A 16,815-nucleotide genomic window follows, 5' to 3' on the forward strand; every position below is an offset into this window, starting at 1 on the left:
AACTCGTAAAGCGGTTTCCTCAGAAAATGGCAAAAACTATTTCTTTAATTTTGTACGTGACCTTTTTATTGTCGTGTCACTTCGTATACAGCTAACTAGACCAGGATATGGCTGTTGTCATACTAAAAACCATCATTTAATTGGTACAAAGCCTTTTGGAGGATGAACAGTAAGCTTATTATCCAGGTATTTGTTGAGAGATTACCATCAGTTTGATAGTCGGTTACTGAAGCCAGGCGATAAAGCCCCAGCCTAGTGCCCTGCTTTGTGTTTTGACACTGTCCCACTGTAGAATGAAATAAAAACCATTTAGCAGAGTATAGTTCCTTAATCCGGGTTCCTTTCCTTCTATTTCCCAATGCTGTGGCTTCACCATGACAACTGGCAACCAGGTCACAGGAAGTGGGTCAACTGAAGCCGACAACGAATAAGAGACCTTCCCACGAAGGCAAGAAAGTGTTACTTGATATACTTTCCCCTGTGTGCCAAACCATTACGTAACCATTGCATTTGGGCAAATGCAATGGTTACGTAATGGTGGATTGAGACTTCTGTCTCGTGGAATTCATCAAGCCACGTTTTTTCACTTGATTTTTTGCATTGATTGCAGTGGAGACATTGGGCGCAATTGCAACTCACGGTGCGTTTCAGGTTTCATTTCCAGGAAGCAAAAAGCAGGCACCCTTTAATGTGACTGAATCAAACCATATCTTGTGGTGCCGTCATGGTAGTTAATGTTCCCTGTTTTTCCTCCAAAGGAGGTTTTGTGAGGCAGTGTTCCCGTTGCTCTGGATAATCCACAGAAGACAGTCAACTAATTTTATTGGTTTATTTATGGGAGTGCCGTTGTGATGTTGATTCAGAATAACAAACATTGTTTTTTTGGGGTAAATAATTCTCACGAGACAGTGACGATAGTCTAACTCTAAAAAAAACATCAAATGATCAAAGATGTGAAGTTGAGGCGGGCCCCAGTGACGCTGCTAGCAACCTGAGACTAAACCCACCTGTCACTCAAAGAGGCCAGGCCCTCAATTATGCAACACTTTAATCCTTAATATAAAGTAAAACTATACAAATGCATCCCCCTTATAGTTTGCTCCTTTTTTTTTTATCATACAAGACCGTTCAATTGTACAAAAATGTCCAACAACATAGTCTACGGTGAGTGACTCTTTTGGAGCCCAACTCAAGGGGCCATTTGAGGTACTGCAGGATTTTTTGGGCAGTTCCACGTTGCCGCTTGTGGTGAACATGGTTTGAGTCTAGTTTAATTTATTGATTCATTAACAACCTATCGTGTTCTTTTTTTTCTCGTTGTGAATTTCCAAGCTTGCATTCGGTGTTCATATATGCACATTTTCAGTCAGTCAACAGTAATATGAGTTAATAATCAAACCAGGGCGCCTTCTCCTTGGTCCGTGCCAAAGGATCAAAGGAGGAGTGAAATATGCTGACGCAGCCTGCTCACCGAGCGTCAGGCCAGCCCAGGGAAGCACAAAAGATGGCCCAGTGAAAAGATGATCCGGAGCGAACCAGCTCTGGGAAACTCGACCTTGAAAGAAGAACAGATGATGAGTCAGCAGAGAGCCAGATTAAACAACTCTCCTCTCATCACTCCAGGAACAGAGCTGACAAGTGGGGCAGCTGCATTGTCAAAAATGTCATTATACCAACTCGGGCTGAGCAATATACCAATATTATGTCAATGTTGTAAGATATTCTCCTCGATGGTGGATATGGTAATACGTGTTTTCCTGGCTTTAAAGGCTGCATTACAGCAACGTGATGGACTTTTCTGACTCTACCAGAATGTTCTACCTTTTTACAATGAGTTATTAAATCCACACTATTTATTATAAAAATCAAATTGTGCCAATATTTTGTGAACGATTATTACTATTTGGTCAAAAAGCGTGATATTTGATAATTCTCCATATTGCTCGGCCCTTATAACAACCTTTTGATATTGCATAGACTGTAAATATACATCTATTGCTTCTGTCCATCCGGATAGAGGGATCCTCCTCTGTTGCTCCTCACTTTTTTTCCCTGTGAAATGTTTTTTTCTATTTTTTTGTGGAGTTTTTCCTGATCCGATGTGAGGTCCTGGGACAGGGATGTCGTATGTGTACAGATTGTAAAGCCCTCTGAGGGGAATTAGTCATTTTGGGCTATGCAAAAATAAATTGAATTGAATTGAAATATTATTACTGTAGGCTTTAGATTGATAAGTATGCATATGAGATTATATCGGAATTTGTTTTGTCTGCAACTTTTGACCTAAACCCAGCAAACTAGTTCTCGCCCATTCTTCATTTTCTTCTTTTGTCTGTCCGACCGACCGGCGCATATACAAAGACACAGAATCAACTCGGGACGCAGAGGGATGCCAGGTTTAGAAGAGTGAGACACGGGACGACACAACACACATTGGAGCTGCACCATGTCTCAACGTTATCACTGTGACATTTTTTTTTTTTAACTCTCAGAGTGTGCAGACCTCCGTCAAGGTCGTCTCCGTAAGCAGATAACAACAATGCACGTGTCCCCTCCCTGTGATTCGGATACACTTCTTCCTCGGCCCATTCCACCAGGTTTCATGAACATCGGGCCAGTCGTTTCTCTGTAATCCTAACAGACTAACAGACAAAAAAACAACAACAAATTGAACCAAAAACATGACCTTGTAGGTGTAGGTGATAAGCAGCTCATATGCTTGTCTCCATATGGTGATACGACACCATATGCAATCATTTCTCACACACAAAATGCATTGAAATGCAACAAGGAGTCACAAATTCAATTCAGATTCATGTGCTCTGCGGGAGAGGGGAAGTGGAAAATGTGATGCTTTCAAAACAAATTAAAATATAACTGGAATATGCAATGAGATTATAAAGTCGTGAATTTGCGAGAAAAAACTCAAGTCACAAATTTATGAGACCAAAAAAAACGGGGATACAAGGTGATATTGTGAGCTCAAAATATATGAATTATATTAGTATTTCAGAATCTGAAACCTTGTATTGCCAAGTACGTTACACATACAAGGAATTTGGCTCGGTGATTTGGTGCACAACAGTCAAAATTAGAAAACGTGAACGTGCAATGAAATGTGGTAAACAAATAATAGTATGTTAAAACAGGTCTATTATTAAAGTGTAATGTGCATATTAATAGAGACAAAATGTGCAAGGGTGTGTGACAGGGATAAATGGTCCAACTGCAGATGGGAAGACACTGATGGACCGCAGCCTCCTGCCGGAGGGAAGAGAAGGAACTCCAACAGTTTGTGTATCCAGGGTGAGAGCGGTCAGCCACAATCTTTCTTGCCCGTCTCAGAGTCCTGGAAGGGAACACGTCGTGGAGGGCGGGCAGATTGCAGCCAATCACCCTTTTAGGAACTCCACTCCACTGTCTTTAGAATGTTGAGCTCCAGGATGTTTTGTCTGCACCAGGTTACCAGATGGTCAGTCTCCCACCAGGCAGACTCATCCCATCAGAAATGAGTCCAATGAGGGTGATGTCATCCGTAAACTCCTGGAGCTTGATGAACTAGTGACTGGTGTACAGAACTAGATCCCGTGGGGAAATTATTTGACCCATGGTTATTAAGGAGCTGCAGTGAAGCAACTGGGGGTACAGTGTCTTGCTCACGGACACTTCGACACAAAACAAAACGAATGGGGAGAGCGGTCATCGAACCTTGCGGTTACGGGATGACTGATTTGCCAGTCGTTCATGGAGTGGGGGGCTTTAGGCTTGTAGTGATCTGTCTGAGGCCTCTGCAGACAGAAGCAGAGTGCCTCGCTGAGAGCTGGTGTTGCAGTTTTTCAGTCGTTTAGCGTCTCTCACCACCTCGCATATGTGTATTTTGACTCTTCAAACATAAATGCCTGTTCCCTTTGCAGCCATAGCAGTCTGAGTTTAGCTGTGAACCAAGGCCTGTCGTCATTGGAACACAGCTGTCTTCACAGAAGCTCAGGTCCCAGCCTGTGTGTACTCCTCCAGACTGTTGGTAGCAGTCCTGAAAACACCCCAGTCTGTACAGTCTAAACACGCCCGAAGGTCCTGCCGAGCTTCGCTGGTCCACGACTTTGATTCCTGACAACATTGACAGAGCTTTAATTTCTGCCTGTATGCAGGAATTAGATGGACCAAGACGTGGTGTGACCCAGTGCAGCGCGAGGGATGGCGTGATAGGCCCCGCTTACAGTGACATTTTATCTATGTTAATCAAAAATATAAAAACATTCTCTTAAATTTGCGACTCTAAGCACGTAAATTCCCTCCTCCCCCAGATCCAACTTTTTGGCCCTAATACGGCGTTGTACAAAGGACAGCGCAGACTGATAAATCCTCCGTATTGGAGGTATTGGATAATGTATAATACTGGACTAATGACACATTTGATTAATTAATACAGTTCATACCGAGCGGGACATTTGTTTTTGTGCCAAAATTCAATTGACGACCCATGCAATAGTTGTTGAAACACTTGACCCAAAAACGAAAATGTCAATTTCATGGTGGCGCTGGAGGAAAAAGCCACAGGATAACCTAAACTGGGAGAATGGCAGTCTGTACCAACGTTTGTGTCGAGGACAAGATTTGGCTTGTTTTCCATGAGGCCCATTCCGTCTCCATGGTCAGGGGTCCCCTGTGTCTGTCTAGGTTTACCTAAGTGTTCCTAAGGCCGCAACTGTAGGTTGTTCCCTCTGGGTCTTAATGTGTTGCTGTCTATGCGAACAGAGCCAGAGGCTTGGATGATTTCAGAACGTCTCCGGCTGTCTCACGGCACGGCAATGCTTTCCTCAAGGACACGCAAAGGGGACCGGGAAACATTCAGATTTTTTATCTCATCGTGGCAAACCGACATTCTTCAAGCTTCCTGGAAGTTCTTCGCTCTCAGGATGTTCTGCCCCACGGAACCGCGAAGGGCTCGCGTTGTCTGATGGTGTTGTGACGTCCCATTGATGAATCCTAAATCAAGTTTAAGAGTTTACTAATTGATCAGGTGCTTTAATCAACACCACCATTGAAGAGTTTACATTTAAAGCAGTACACACTTTATGCTGATTGGTGTGAGACAAGGGACTTAAATCGATTCCGTCGCCTTTGATTGGGCTGCGAAAAAGTGGGCGGCCTAAAGTTTAGTGGATATGGAGCAAAAGAGGAGAGAGAGGTGTTGCTAAACACACACACACACACATACATACATACATACACACATATACACACACCTGCCACATTTGTTGTTGGATCAGGAGGAAGACGAGGGAGAGGTGAAAGGGAAACTTTTCCTGTTTCCGACCCTGGCCTCCCTCGCTTATTTTATTGTGATAATAATTTTTTTGGAATGCAGCATGAGTCATCAAGCTCCAGTTGAACTGGCCCCTCTTAAAGAAAGCGCTGGTCCTGGTCTGGTCTCGTTCTGGGCCCCTGTGGTTAACAGGTTCTAAGTGCAACTGGGGACGTGAACTTTTAAAAGAAGAAGTAACACCTTCCTCATACACACACATGTTTTTTGTTGTTGTTGTTTTTTACTCCTGTACTCTAAATGTGAGCTTTGTGACCGCGGTTCAAAAAAGACAAAGGAAAGGCAGGGTTGCTTCCTCTATTGTTGGTGGTGAATCATTCATTATTGTGCAGTAAAAATGGTAAAGTTCAAACAGGGCCTTTAAAAAATAAATAAAATAAAACATCAAGATTTCATTCTGCAATTTCTCTAGATATTGTAGATATATTACCAAGACGAGACATCAAGACGGCCCGACTACAGAGACATCAGCCCTGTGAATGAACTGACTGGATGAGCCCAGTCAGCCAGCAGAGACCCACAAGACCAAACCTTCAATTTACTTTGAGCTATTGCGGTAACATGCCAGACACTACAGCACAACTTAAAGTACGAGCCATGAAAGTAGGGGGAAAAAAAGTGTCGCACACTCAGCAATCCGAACCGTCACCGGACCTCCAGAGTCTACTTCCAGTAGTCGGCACCTCATCACAGCCCTTTGGTGTGTGCAATCTTTATAATCCCTTAAGCTTGTGTTAAACACCAACCTTAATTCAGACATCAAACCCCCCAAAAAAACATTGACTTCCAGATGAGGGAATGCCGACTCCTTTCCAGGACTCATTCCTGCAGCACTCTATTATTCATTTCATAACTTGAAAGGCCTTCAAGGCTTTTTGTGTGTTGAACATGAGGTAAGATGGTGCCGTAGGCTTTGAATTCATTGATAACATTCAGGAATGTTTGCTTGGTTCCACTTCCTTTAGTTCTGTGGACGGCTGGTCTTGGATCAGCGGCTGTGTGGCGCTATACGGTTTAAACTCTCCACAGCTCGGTGGAGTCGATGGCATTATTGCAGCTTTAAGTCCATGAGGCTATCTGTGTGTCACACTGACTGGAGTCAGACGAGTAGAGGAACACCGCGGGTACCATCGGCTTGAACGGCGGGCCTGGTGCCACAGAGGTGAAACACTAAGACTTCCGGTGTCATAAGCAGCTTTCTGGACCAGCAGAAATAAATGTATATATATATATATATATATATATATATATATATATATATATATATATATATATATGTAAATATGCGTGTCGACACAGCTGATTTAGGAGCCTATATAAGCAAGCCTCATAGAGCCACACTTCAGCGGGAATCTCTAACTGTGAGACCTCAGACTTCTGGACCACTTGCAGTACATTCTTCAAAGAGGTTTCTCTGCAAGATTACCATTGTATCTACTAGAGTGTTAGTCTGTACTTTCTTTTCCTTATCTGAATTTGTTGAGCCCGGACCTTGCTTCAGTCAAGTGACTGAATGCAAAGGAAACTAGCTAGGGTTAGAATGTCTGTTCTGTATTCCAATTTTACTGGGGACTATAAGGTCTACTTTAATTTCTACCGTTGATGTAAATAGACCTTTGTCCTTAATCAGTTTTGGCAAGAACAGGAGACTCTTGTTAAACTTCAACTTCATGGATTAAAGGGAAGACGAGCTGGGGGCGTGGTCGACACAGCTGATTTAGGAGTCTATATAAGTGAGCCTCAGAGATCCACACTTCAGTGTGCAACTCTACCTGTGAGACCTTCAGACCTCTGGACCACTTGGATCCTGGCTGAGTCCATTCTTTAAAGAGGTTTCTCTGCTAGATTAGGTCTACTAGATAATTAGGTTGTACTGTTTTTTCTTTATCTGAATTGTTGCTTCAATCAAGTGACTGAATGCAAAGGAAACTAGCTAGGGTTAGAGTGTCTGTTCTGTATTCCAATTTTACTGGGGGCTACTACTTTAATACCTTTTTTTTATACCTTTGAGGTAGATATACAGTTGTCCTTAATCAGTTTTGGCAAGAACAGGAGACTACTCACAAAGCCGGCAACCACCTCAACTATTTTCACCAGAAACTGCTCTCACTCATGCATCCTAACTCTGCCACTGACACTCTCCTCTCTACTCTGTCTTCCTCTCTTGATTCTCTCTGTCCTCTTAAGACACGAAAGGTCTGCAAGTCTCTCTTCTTCCCTTTCTTTCCAAAACTCTCGAGCGAACTATCTTTAACCAAGTCTCCTCCTTTCTCCACCATAACAACCTTCTTGACCCTCACCAGTCTGGATTCAAGGCAGGCCACTGCCTGGATTTCCTCCCACCGGGACCTGGGTTTCTCAGTCTCTGCTCTTTCCCTTTTTGCATCCTACCTCAACGACCGCACTTACTGGGTAACTTGGAGAGGATCTGTGTCTAGTGGGGTCCCTCAAGGTTCCGTCCTGGGTCCCCTCCTCTTTTCTCTGTACACTAATTCTCTCGGCTCTGTGATTTGCTCGCATGGCTTTTCCGACCACAGCTATGCTGATGACACCCAACTGATCCTCTCGTTTCCCCAATCTGAAACACAGGTAGCAGCACAAATCTCTGCCTGACTGACTGACTCAGAAAATTGACTGACTCAGAAAATTAACTCAGAAAATTAACCCTGGAAAAGGAAAAGGCTCTCCCACCCACAACCTGACTATTACCTTCAATAACTCTGTGTTGGCACTGACCTCGACTGCCAGGAACCTCGGTGTGACACTCGACAGTCAACTCTCCCTAACTGCCAACTAGGGCTGCAACTAACGATTATTTTAATAATTGATTAATCTGTCGATTATTTGTTTAATTAATCGGATAAAAAAACAAAAAACAAAAAAGCATTAATTTCCAACCCTTTATTCAACAGAACTGTGCCAGAAAAAACAGCCGTTCACCACCGGGGAAATAAGTTAGTTCTCGCACAACGTTACGGGTCTCTCCGATGGTCTTTGCTCTACCGGCTTTTTTTTTTTGCTCCGCTCCGCGCTCAACTCAACTTTCTTCTTTTTTTTTAATACTCAAACATCTCCGCGTCTTATTGGGTGGCGTAACAATCGCGCGACACAACGAATCGATAATGCAATTCGTTGCCAACTATTTTAATAATCGATTTGAATCGATTCGTTGTTGCTGCCCTACTGCCAACGTTACTGCAACAACACATTCCTGTAGGTACATGCTGCACAACATCAGGAGAATATGTCCTCTTCTCACACAGAAGGCGGCACAGGCTCTGGTCCAGGCTCTGGTCATCTCACGCCTAGACTACTGTAACTCCCTCCTGGCAGGTCTACCTGCTAGTGCCATCCGACCTCTGCAGCTCATCCAGAATGCAGCAGCTCGACTGGTCTTCAACCTTCCTAAACTCAGCCATACTACTCCGCTCCTCCGCGCCCTTCACTGGTTACCGGTGGCCGCCCGCATCCGCTTCAAAACATTGGTTCTTGCTTACCGTGCTGCAAACAGATCGGGTCCAGTCTACATCCAGGACATGGTCTAACCTCACACCCAGGACATGGTCTAACCTCACATCCAGGACATGGTAAAACCGTACACCCCAGCCCATTCACTTCGCTCGGCTTCTGCCAATCGGCTTGTAGCTCCGTCACTGCGAGCTAAACACTCAACAAAGTCCCGACTCGGTGGTGTCCTGCCTCCTTAATGGTGGAATGAGTGCCCCATTGACATCAGGACAGCAGAAAGTCTCTACAACTTCCGCCGCAAACTAAAAACACATCTTTACCGACTATAAATTGAATAAAGAAAGTAGGACTTCATTAGCACTTTACTTTATAGCACTTTGTAGTTTGGCTTTCTTCAAGAAATTGTTCTTTCTTGTTCTGAGTTTGTACTCACGGTGGAATGGATGAACCTGTACTTGTACTAATGCACTTATTGTAAGTCGCTTTGGATAAAAGCGTCAGCTAAATATAATGTAATGTCTCTATATATAGATATCGAGGTTGGGCCTTCGTGGATTTTGCGTGTTAACCTTTCATGAACATGCGATGCAAAACTCTAGAAGGTATGCACCAAGAAGTGGAGAGGAACACAAAGCCAGATGCAGCGTTACACGTGACCAGTGGCCCCTAACACTGCACTGTATCTTGTGGGTGGCCAATAACAATCCTCATCCTTGTCCTTTGCAAGGCCTTGGAGACGTGGTGTTGGTGGGGTGGGGGGGTGGGGGGGGCTGAGGCCACAATGGTGCACAGTAGCGATAACAGAAAGACCACACAGAGCTTGAGATGCAGACATTACAAGGGGAGGAGAGGGAGAGGGGTAGAAACGCAGACATTTTGGTGGATGTAAGATTTGTTTTGGGATCTTGTGATTTCCGAACAAGCCTGATAAACATCCGTTGAAAATGAATTAGCCAAAGTGCTTGGCCCACTTCCTGACCGCCCGGCATGGGGTCTGCATAGGACGAGTTGGCCTGCGAGAACCGAGCTCCGATCCAGGGCAGAGGACTGCAAAGGGGGGAAAGCTGCGTGCGATGTGTGAAACTGATTGCGGATTATGTCATTGCACGACATTCCCGCTTAACCTCCCTTGAACTTTCTGACCAGTGCAGAAAAAAAGGCTATGCTTTTTACTTCTTTTTTTAGAATGAAACTGCTCGGAAAACATGACTTCATTCACCCGCCCTGCAGAATGTTTGAATGGAAACCCCGCTGTGCGAAGAATCGATTGTGGCCTCGAGATCTGGAAAAGATATTAAACTGTGCCCGCAGTCCTCGTGCAGCCCTAAGGTCTGGACGCTGGTGCCCTGGAACCCATGCTTGTGCAACATTTCCACATGCTGTTGGGGTCACACTAACCAAATTCTTATTTTTCCTCCATTTGTTAATGTCTGCATGCGAACCAAATGTCTCTGAGGGCAACCTTTGGACTGATTAGACTGTGCAGTAGCAGGGGGGAGGGGGGAGGGCGTCTGGGGGACAGGAATTTGAGGGCTCTGGGTGAAAAACATCTTTCTGCTTCGGAATAGAAGCACCATGAGAAATCTTTTTTGTTCTTCTTTTAAAACCCTGCATAGCATTCTCAGTAGCTTACAGAGGAATATGTTTTTATTCACGGCAAACATTTGTTTTACATTTGATAGATATCATTTAAATTGTTCAAAAAGCATTAATTGGAAAATGGAAAAAATACATGTGCAATGTATGATTGTGTACTCTGCTTTTGATAATAAACATGATTTACAGAATGAAAAGCATTGGCGTACATCTACATGTATATAACTAAGCGTCACAGAGCTGTTGAGTCTGCATTGACACCTTTGCCATCTCTAAGTGAACTCGTGATCTCCTCTAATCCCATCAGAGCCAGACCTGGGGGGTAGCAACTACTGATGATCCATGTCATCATCACGAAGCCAGGTAGACTGAAGCATAAAAAGGTGTGCAGCAGTATGACAAAACAGTCAAAGCAGCATTTATTTAATGTTTGGACTTCCTCAAAAGAGGGGAAAGTTCAAATGAGCATCAAAGTAGGCTTTTCAAAGGTCCAAATCTACATTTATATGTATTTGTTTCAGTGAGGTAAGTAAACCCTGCAAATGAGAGTCATTTACAGGAAAAGTATTTTGTTCCCCCATGTGAAGTATATTACCAGCTGGGGCATGACGGCGTTATGAGTGCCAACTAGTTCATTTATGGGTTATGGTGACCGCAATGTCTTTAGCACAGTGGCAGCGAGACCCCGGTTATCTTCAGGGACCATGTGTGTGAGTCTGTCCGTGTCCACCCCGCCGCCATGTGGTACGGGGCGACAAGCCCAAACCGGTTCATACGTGGATGGGAGGCCGGTTTCAGCTGGCTGCGTTGCCGTAGCAACGAGCTCTCTATAAATACCGCCGGGCTCCTTTTACCGGCTTGCACACCCGTTTCAGTCTCGACGGAAGCCACACTGCCAGCGTTTCTTTTTTTACCCCAGCATTCTGGTCTAATGGACACACTCTTTGTAAATGCTTTTTAAGGTAAGTTCATGATTTTCGACGTCGTGCTAACGTTACTAACTATTATATGTGTTTGTTTGTTGCTGAAATGCGTAACGACGTTAGCAAACGATAATTATCTGTCTGAATCGGCTATGGCGGCTTAAGGACAATGAAATGCGGGTCGGCTTTTGTTGCTTTTTCACCGCGTTTTTAATTTAATTCAAAATGCAGTCGCTCCTGAGTGATACCGTTACTTAACATTACGACGTGGCCGGTGTAAGAGTGGGCTGGCTAGCGAACCTTATCGAGCGATATTTTTTATAACCACGCTAATCCACCAGCATACCGTTAGTCTTTTACGTCGACTTCACAAAGCCACAGACTCGGGTGCTTTTGCGCTACTCAAGTTATTTTATATTAAAATGGTCAGTCTTAACTCTGCCATTCCACGTTACACGTAACTTCAAACGCTAACTTAAATCGCCTCATGGCACGAAGAGCTCTAAACGGAACCGGCATAATGACGTCGACCTCATATGTTAGTCCCTGATTGATCAATTTCCCTGCCACTCTTTTGATGGTGAGGGCGGACCTTATTTGCTATTGGATTAAATCTGCACTAGGCGGGGTTTAAACCGTAAACCTCCTTCAGGGACTTCTCTGTGCAGATGGTGTCTTAGTACGTTAGACATGACTCATGACATGGTTGTAAAATGGAGTGTCCACGTTTTTGGGGCATCCCTGAGGTCTAGTCATTTTTCAGCTAATTTTAATTGAATAATCCGTAACGTTGTATTTTATTCACGGAGACAAAATTATTTTCTAGTAGTTCAGATGCATTATACATTTATATTGTAGGCGACTTTTTTTGACACAGATATTTCCTTCGGAATATGAAGTTAAAACACCACCAAATGCTCTTTTTTTACAGAATCATCAGTCTAGGAAGACACACACTGCCTACTCAGCAGGCCCGGGCCTTGAGTCATATTTGAAGGGATTTAACTTCACTGGTGAGCCGCCTTGGCTTCTCTGCACCTGAGTAAACCGCAACACTAAATTCCATCTCTTTCCTATCCAAGTAAGTGTCTTGCTCCCCCCCCACCCCCTCCCCTGTCTCAACTTGATTTTAACACTGCTGAGCTATCTTGGCATGTCAATTCAGTCAAAAGTGCCATGTTTTGAGAATCACTCCCACTTGTTCCCATGAGTTAAGATTTTAAAATGGTAATCAAGGACACTAAAGACGCTGTGTTCTTGATACTGAACGTAATCTCAATTGTTTCCTTTGCCGTCTCTCAGTTTACTGGTGACTAATCAAGAGGACTTCTTGTGACCATGAACACTGCCACTCCCACCGAGTTTGACTTCTCTTTCTTGGAAGAGGGCTTCTCCGCCCGGGATATTGTTGAGCAGAAGATCAACGAGTCATCCATGACGGTGAGTTTCCAGTGGCGACATTGTTTAGTGGATACACAGAATAAGCCCTGCTGGGTCGGGTGATGAAAGTCGACAGGATGCGCCTGAAATCCTACACCTGTGTTCAGGTTACTGTTATTGCATTGACTGAATTGTTTGTCCTTTACTTAACCCTTGAGATCATGGTGCGAATAACTGTCTTTTAAAAAAATATGACACAGATGGTGTTTAGTGTCTGCCGTGTATTATGGAGAATGTTTTTGTTAAATCCTGTGTACCTCTACTCTCCTCCCACACACAGGATGACAGGGACGCATTCTATGTCTGTGACCTGGGAGATGTGCTAAAGAAACACCTGCGCTGGGTGAGGGCCCTGCCTCGCGTCACTCCTTTCTATGCTGTCAAATGCAACGACAGCCGGGCCGTGGTCATGACGCTGGCATCCCTGGGAGCCGGCTTTGACTGTGCCAGCAAGGTGTGTGTGTTTGGAACTTCCCGTAGCACAAGGTGTTCTGAAAACGACGCCACACAAAAGGCGTCTTGGCGATTAGTGGAAATTGCAATGGCAGCTTGTGTTTTCATATTTACTGACTGTCTGCATTGTCTGTCTCCCCCTCCCTCTAGACGGAGATTCATATGGTTCAGTCTCTGGGAGTGGATCCAAACAGAATCATCTATGCCAACCCCTGCAAGCAACTTTCTCAGATCAAGTATGCGTCTGCCCATGGGGTCCGGATGATGACATTTGATAGCGAGGTGGAACTCATGAAAGTGGCCCGCTGTCATGAAAATGCCAAGTGAGACTTTGTTGTAACTTTGTTATGATTATAGTTTATACATCATATAGCTGCCTTTTTTTTCTTCTCCCCACTAACTTTTGTTCCTGCTATGCCCAGACTGGTGCTGCGTATTGCCACAGATGACTCAAAGGCAGTGTGTCGCCTCAGTGTGAAGTTTGGGGCCCAACTCAAAGCTTGCCGTGGTCTTCTGGAGCGTGCTAAGGAGCTGGGGCTGGCTGTGATCGGCGTCAGCTTCCACGTCGGCAGTGGCTGCACCGATCCACAGACCTACAGCCAGGCTATCGCCGATGCCCGCTGTGTCTTCGATATTGGGGTGAGTTGTGACAGAAATGCATATGAGGTTTATATTTGGATGTGGGTTTTCAAGCAGCAAAATGAACTGAGATTTGTGTGACCTCAGGATGAGCTGGGCTTCAACATGGACTTGTTGGACATTGGAGGAGGCTTTCCTGGTTCTGACGAAACTGAACTAAAATTCGAAGAGGTATTGTGTTTATTTTCTTTTCCGTGTGGCAACATTTTTTTAAACGAGACCAATATGCTGCAACATCAGTATTACCAGCTAATGGTTATTCCTTTATAAAAAGCTGATATTTACCTGCAGACCCTTGTTTCTTCTTCTTTCCCTTCTAGATCACAGCAGTAATCAGCCCGGCCATGGACAAGTACTTCCCCGCTGACACTGGTGTTAAGGTGATCGCTGAGCCCGGTCGCTTTTATGTGGCCTCGGCCTACACACTGGTTGTCAACATCATTGCCAAGAAGGTCATTGTGGACGATGAATCGGCCTCTGACGGTAACAGTCTTGATTTAGAAAAACAAGTTTATTCTGAAAGCACGTTTTGTAACATTTCTTAGTAGTGAAACCTATTTTATGCTTCATTCAGAGGAAGACGAAGGGACCAATGAAAAGACCCTGATGTACTATGTCAACGATGGAGTGTATGGGTCCTTCAACTGTATACTCTATGACCACGCTCACTGTTTGCCAACACTACATAAGGTAAGAACATTCATGGGTTGAAGAAGTGAGTCAGTGGAAGGTGAAACAAAGGGTGACCGTTTGTGCTTCTCCCCTCTTTTGTACAACTAGAAGCCAAAGCCGGATGAGGTCATGTACCCTTGCAGTATCTGGGGCCCCACATGCGACGGCCTCGACCGCATCGTTGAGCAGTGTTACCTGCCTGACCTGCAGGTGGGCGACTGGCTGGTCTTTGACAACATGGGTGCTTACACTGTGGCTGCCGCCTCCACCTTCAACGGCTTCCAGAGACCTGACATGCACTACGTCATGTCCCGCACTGCCTGGTGAGTAGCTGTCCCAAAAGCTGCAAGTGGTAGTTTTGTAATGGATCACTATGGGATGAGGGGGGAGGGGAGGTTCAATCATGAGGAAAGTTGTTCCGATCTTCAGCTTTTCTTCAGCCAATCTAACTTGTATCTGCGTTGTTTTCCACAGGCAAACTGTGCAGAAGATCTGTTCCCAGGGTATTGCGGCTCCTGCAGAGGAGGGTTCCCTGTTTGAAGTGCCAGCCTGCTGCGGTCGGGAGAGCAGCTTGGAGCTGCCCACTAAGCCCTGCCAGGCCAATGTGGTTTAAACACCTACTTTACATCACAGCAGTGTTCTCCAGATCTTGCACCCTTTTGTTAATTGTTGAAAGGGTTCTTTCTTTTTCTTTTTTCTTTTCACCCCAAATGTACATTTCAAGGCCAGTTACTCGACAGGAGAATGAGAGTTTAACGCTGCTGCACAACTTTCTGTGTTCTGTATGGAAGTGGGGATTGACTCAATGACACTCTGAGCGTCTCTGAGTTCCAGACAGTGTTACGGTGCAACTCTGTACTCCAATTTGAGAGAAACAGTCACAATTGGACGACAGTAGTTAATGAAGAAACTATTTTTCCAAACTGTTTTTTGCAAAATAAACTACTTCACTGGATGTTTCCCGTCACCATGGAGCTTCCAACACTTGAAACTAACAAAAGTGAAGAGGTGAAGGGTCACTCATGCTGTTATTTTAATACCATTAAAAAAAAAAAATAATTTACTATTAAAATAAAGCCTAGTTAACATCTGGAGTCACATCCCGAGCTAGTAACTCGCAAAGAGGTAGTTGGAGGGGCGATTTATATCCTCATGGCTGCTATGTTTATTTATCTTTTCCATGGTCTCCACTTCTGTACAGAACCTTTCAGGCGTTAATCCTCAAGACTAGAAATATATTTCAAGAAACACACTTTTTTAAAAAAGTTCCATTTGTATAGTGTCTGTGCTGATATAGAGGCACAATTTAAATTAATCAGACAGTGCTAAAGATAAACACTAAATGTCAGCTTTCTGGTCACCACAATACAGGTTCCACCAAAAAACCTTAAGGATTAATGCTTAAAACGCAGGGACTCAAGAAGCAGACTGTACCTCTCCTCTTCTCCACCTTAATATTATTTTATTTGTTTTCTAACATGTAGAAGGCAAGAAGTCTGCTCATGCTATGATTTAAGAAGCGGTGTGAAAACCATACATTTAAAACGGATATGAAAGACGGGATTGCAAATTTCATATCGCTTTCCTATGGAAACTTTTTTTGTATTTTTTTAATAAATAAAGCATCGGGTGCAGAGTCGAAGTTTGAGCGTTGTGTGTTTTGTGCATGTGGGAGAAATGAAGGATACAAGAGCTCCATCTAGTGTTCACAGCAGGAAGTGCTTTGATGGATGGGTCTTCAACTTAAGTCATTTACTCAGAAAGCACTCATGTACCCCTGGTTCAATCCTGACCTTTTCTAGAGTTTACACACATTACAGCAACAGGATTGTTTAACATGCCTTAATCTGAAAGATTCCAAATTTTATATATATTTTCTTTTTTTCCGTGACAATTAGGGCTGTGTCGACTGACACTTGGGTAACTGGAGTTGGTTGTCTCTGTGTTGTCTTCCATCTTGTTGCAGATTAATTGCCCATGCAGTGAACACTCCGTGGAAAGAAAGGAGGTGCAGTGTTGGCGATGAAAATATAAATGTATTTTATTCACAGTACACAGCACAGACATTACAGATTATCTTATCTAAAAGATCATATGAAAACAAATGTTAAAAGTACACACACAAAAAAGTCACTAAGTATCTTGTACACTATACACAATTTGAATAAAGTATATTGTAGGTAGAAAGTAAACATGTTCACCTTGCATTCGCACCTGTGTTTCTCAGCTTTTCATCTTTAGTTCTGGACACAGTCACATGTTTTGCTAAACTGACTTAAATTGAGTTGACTTCAAGAAATG

The 16,815-nt window shown here is 43.9% G+C and overlaps 1 protein-coding gene across 1 annotated transcript; it reads left to right on the top strand.

Moving 5' to 3' along the window:
• The first annotated feature begins 11,201 nt into the window (after nt 1–11,201).
• odc1 (ornithine decarboxylase 1) lies at nt 11,202–16,156 on the top strand. Its single transcript, XM_034525248.1, has 11 exons — nt 11,202–11,349; nt 12,242–12,391; nt 12,613–12,750; nt 13,031–13,204; nt 13,354–13,526; nt 13,626–13,842; nt 13,930–14,013; nt 14,163–14,325; nt 14,417–14,532; nt 14,623–14,837; nt 14,989–16,156. The coding sequence occupies exons 3-11, from the start codon at nt 12,649–12,651 to the stop codon at nt 15,125–15,127; spliced, it is 1,383 nt and encodes a 460-aa protein (XP_034381139.1). The 5' UTR covers nt 11,202–11,349; nt 12,242–12,391; nt 12,613–12,648; the 3' UTR covers nt 15,128–16,156.
• Nucleotides 16,157–16,815: the final 659 nt, after the last annotated feature.

The sequence above is a fragment of the Cyclopterus lumpus genome, chromosome 22 (genome assembly GCF_009769545.1).
Source record: "Cyclopterus lumpus isolate fCycLum1 chromosome 22, fCycLum1.pri, whole genome shotgun sequence".
In the NCBI taxonomy this organism is placed as follows: Eukaryota; Metazoa; Chordata; class Actinopteri; order Perciformes; family Cyclopteridae; genus Cyclopterus; species Cyclopterus lumpus.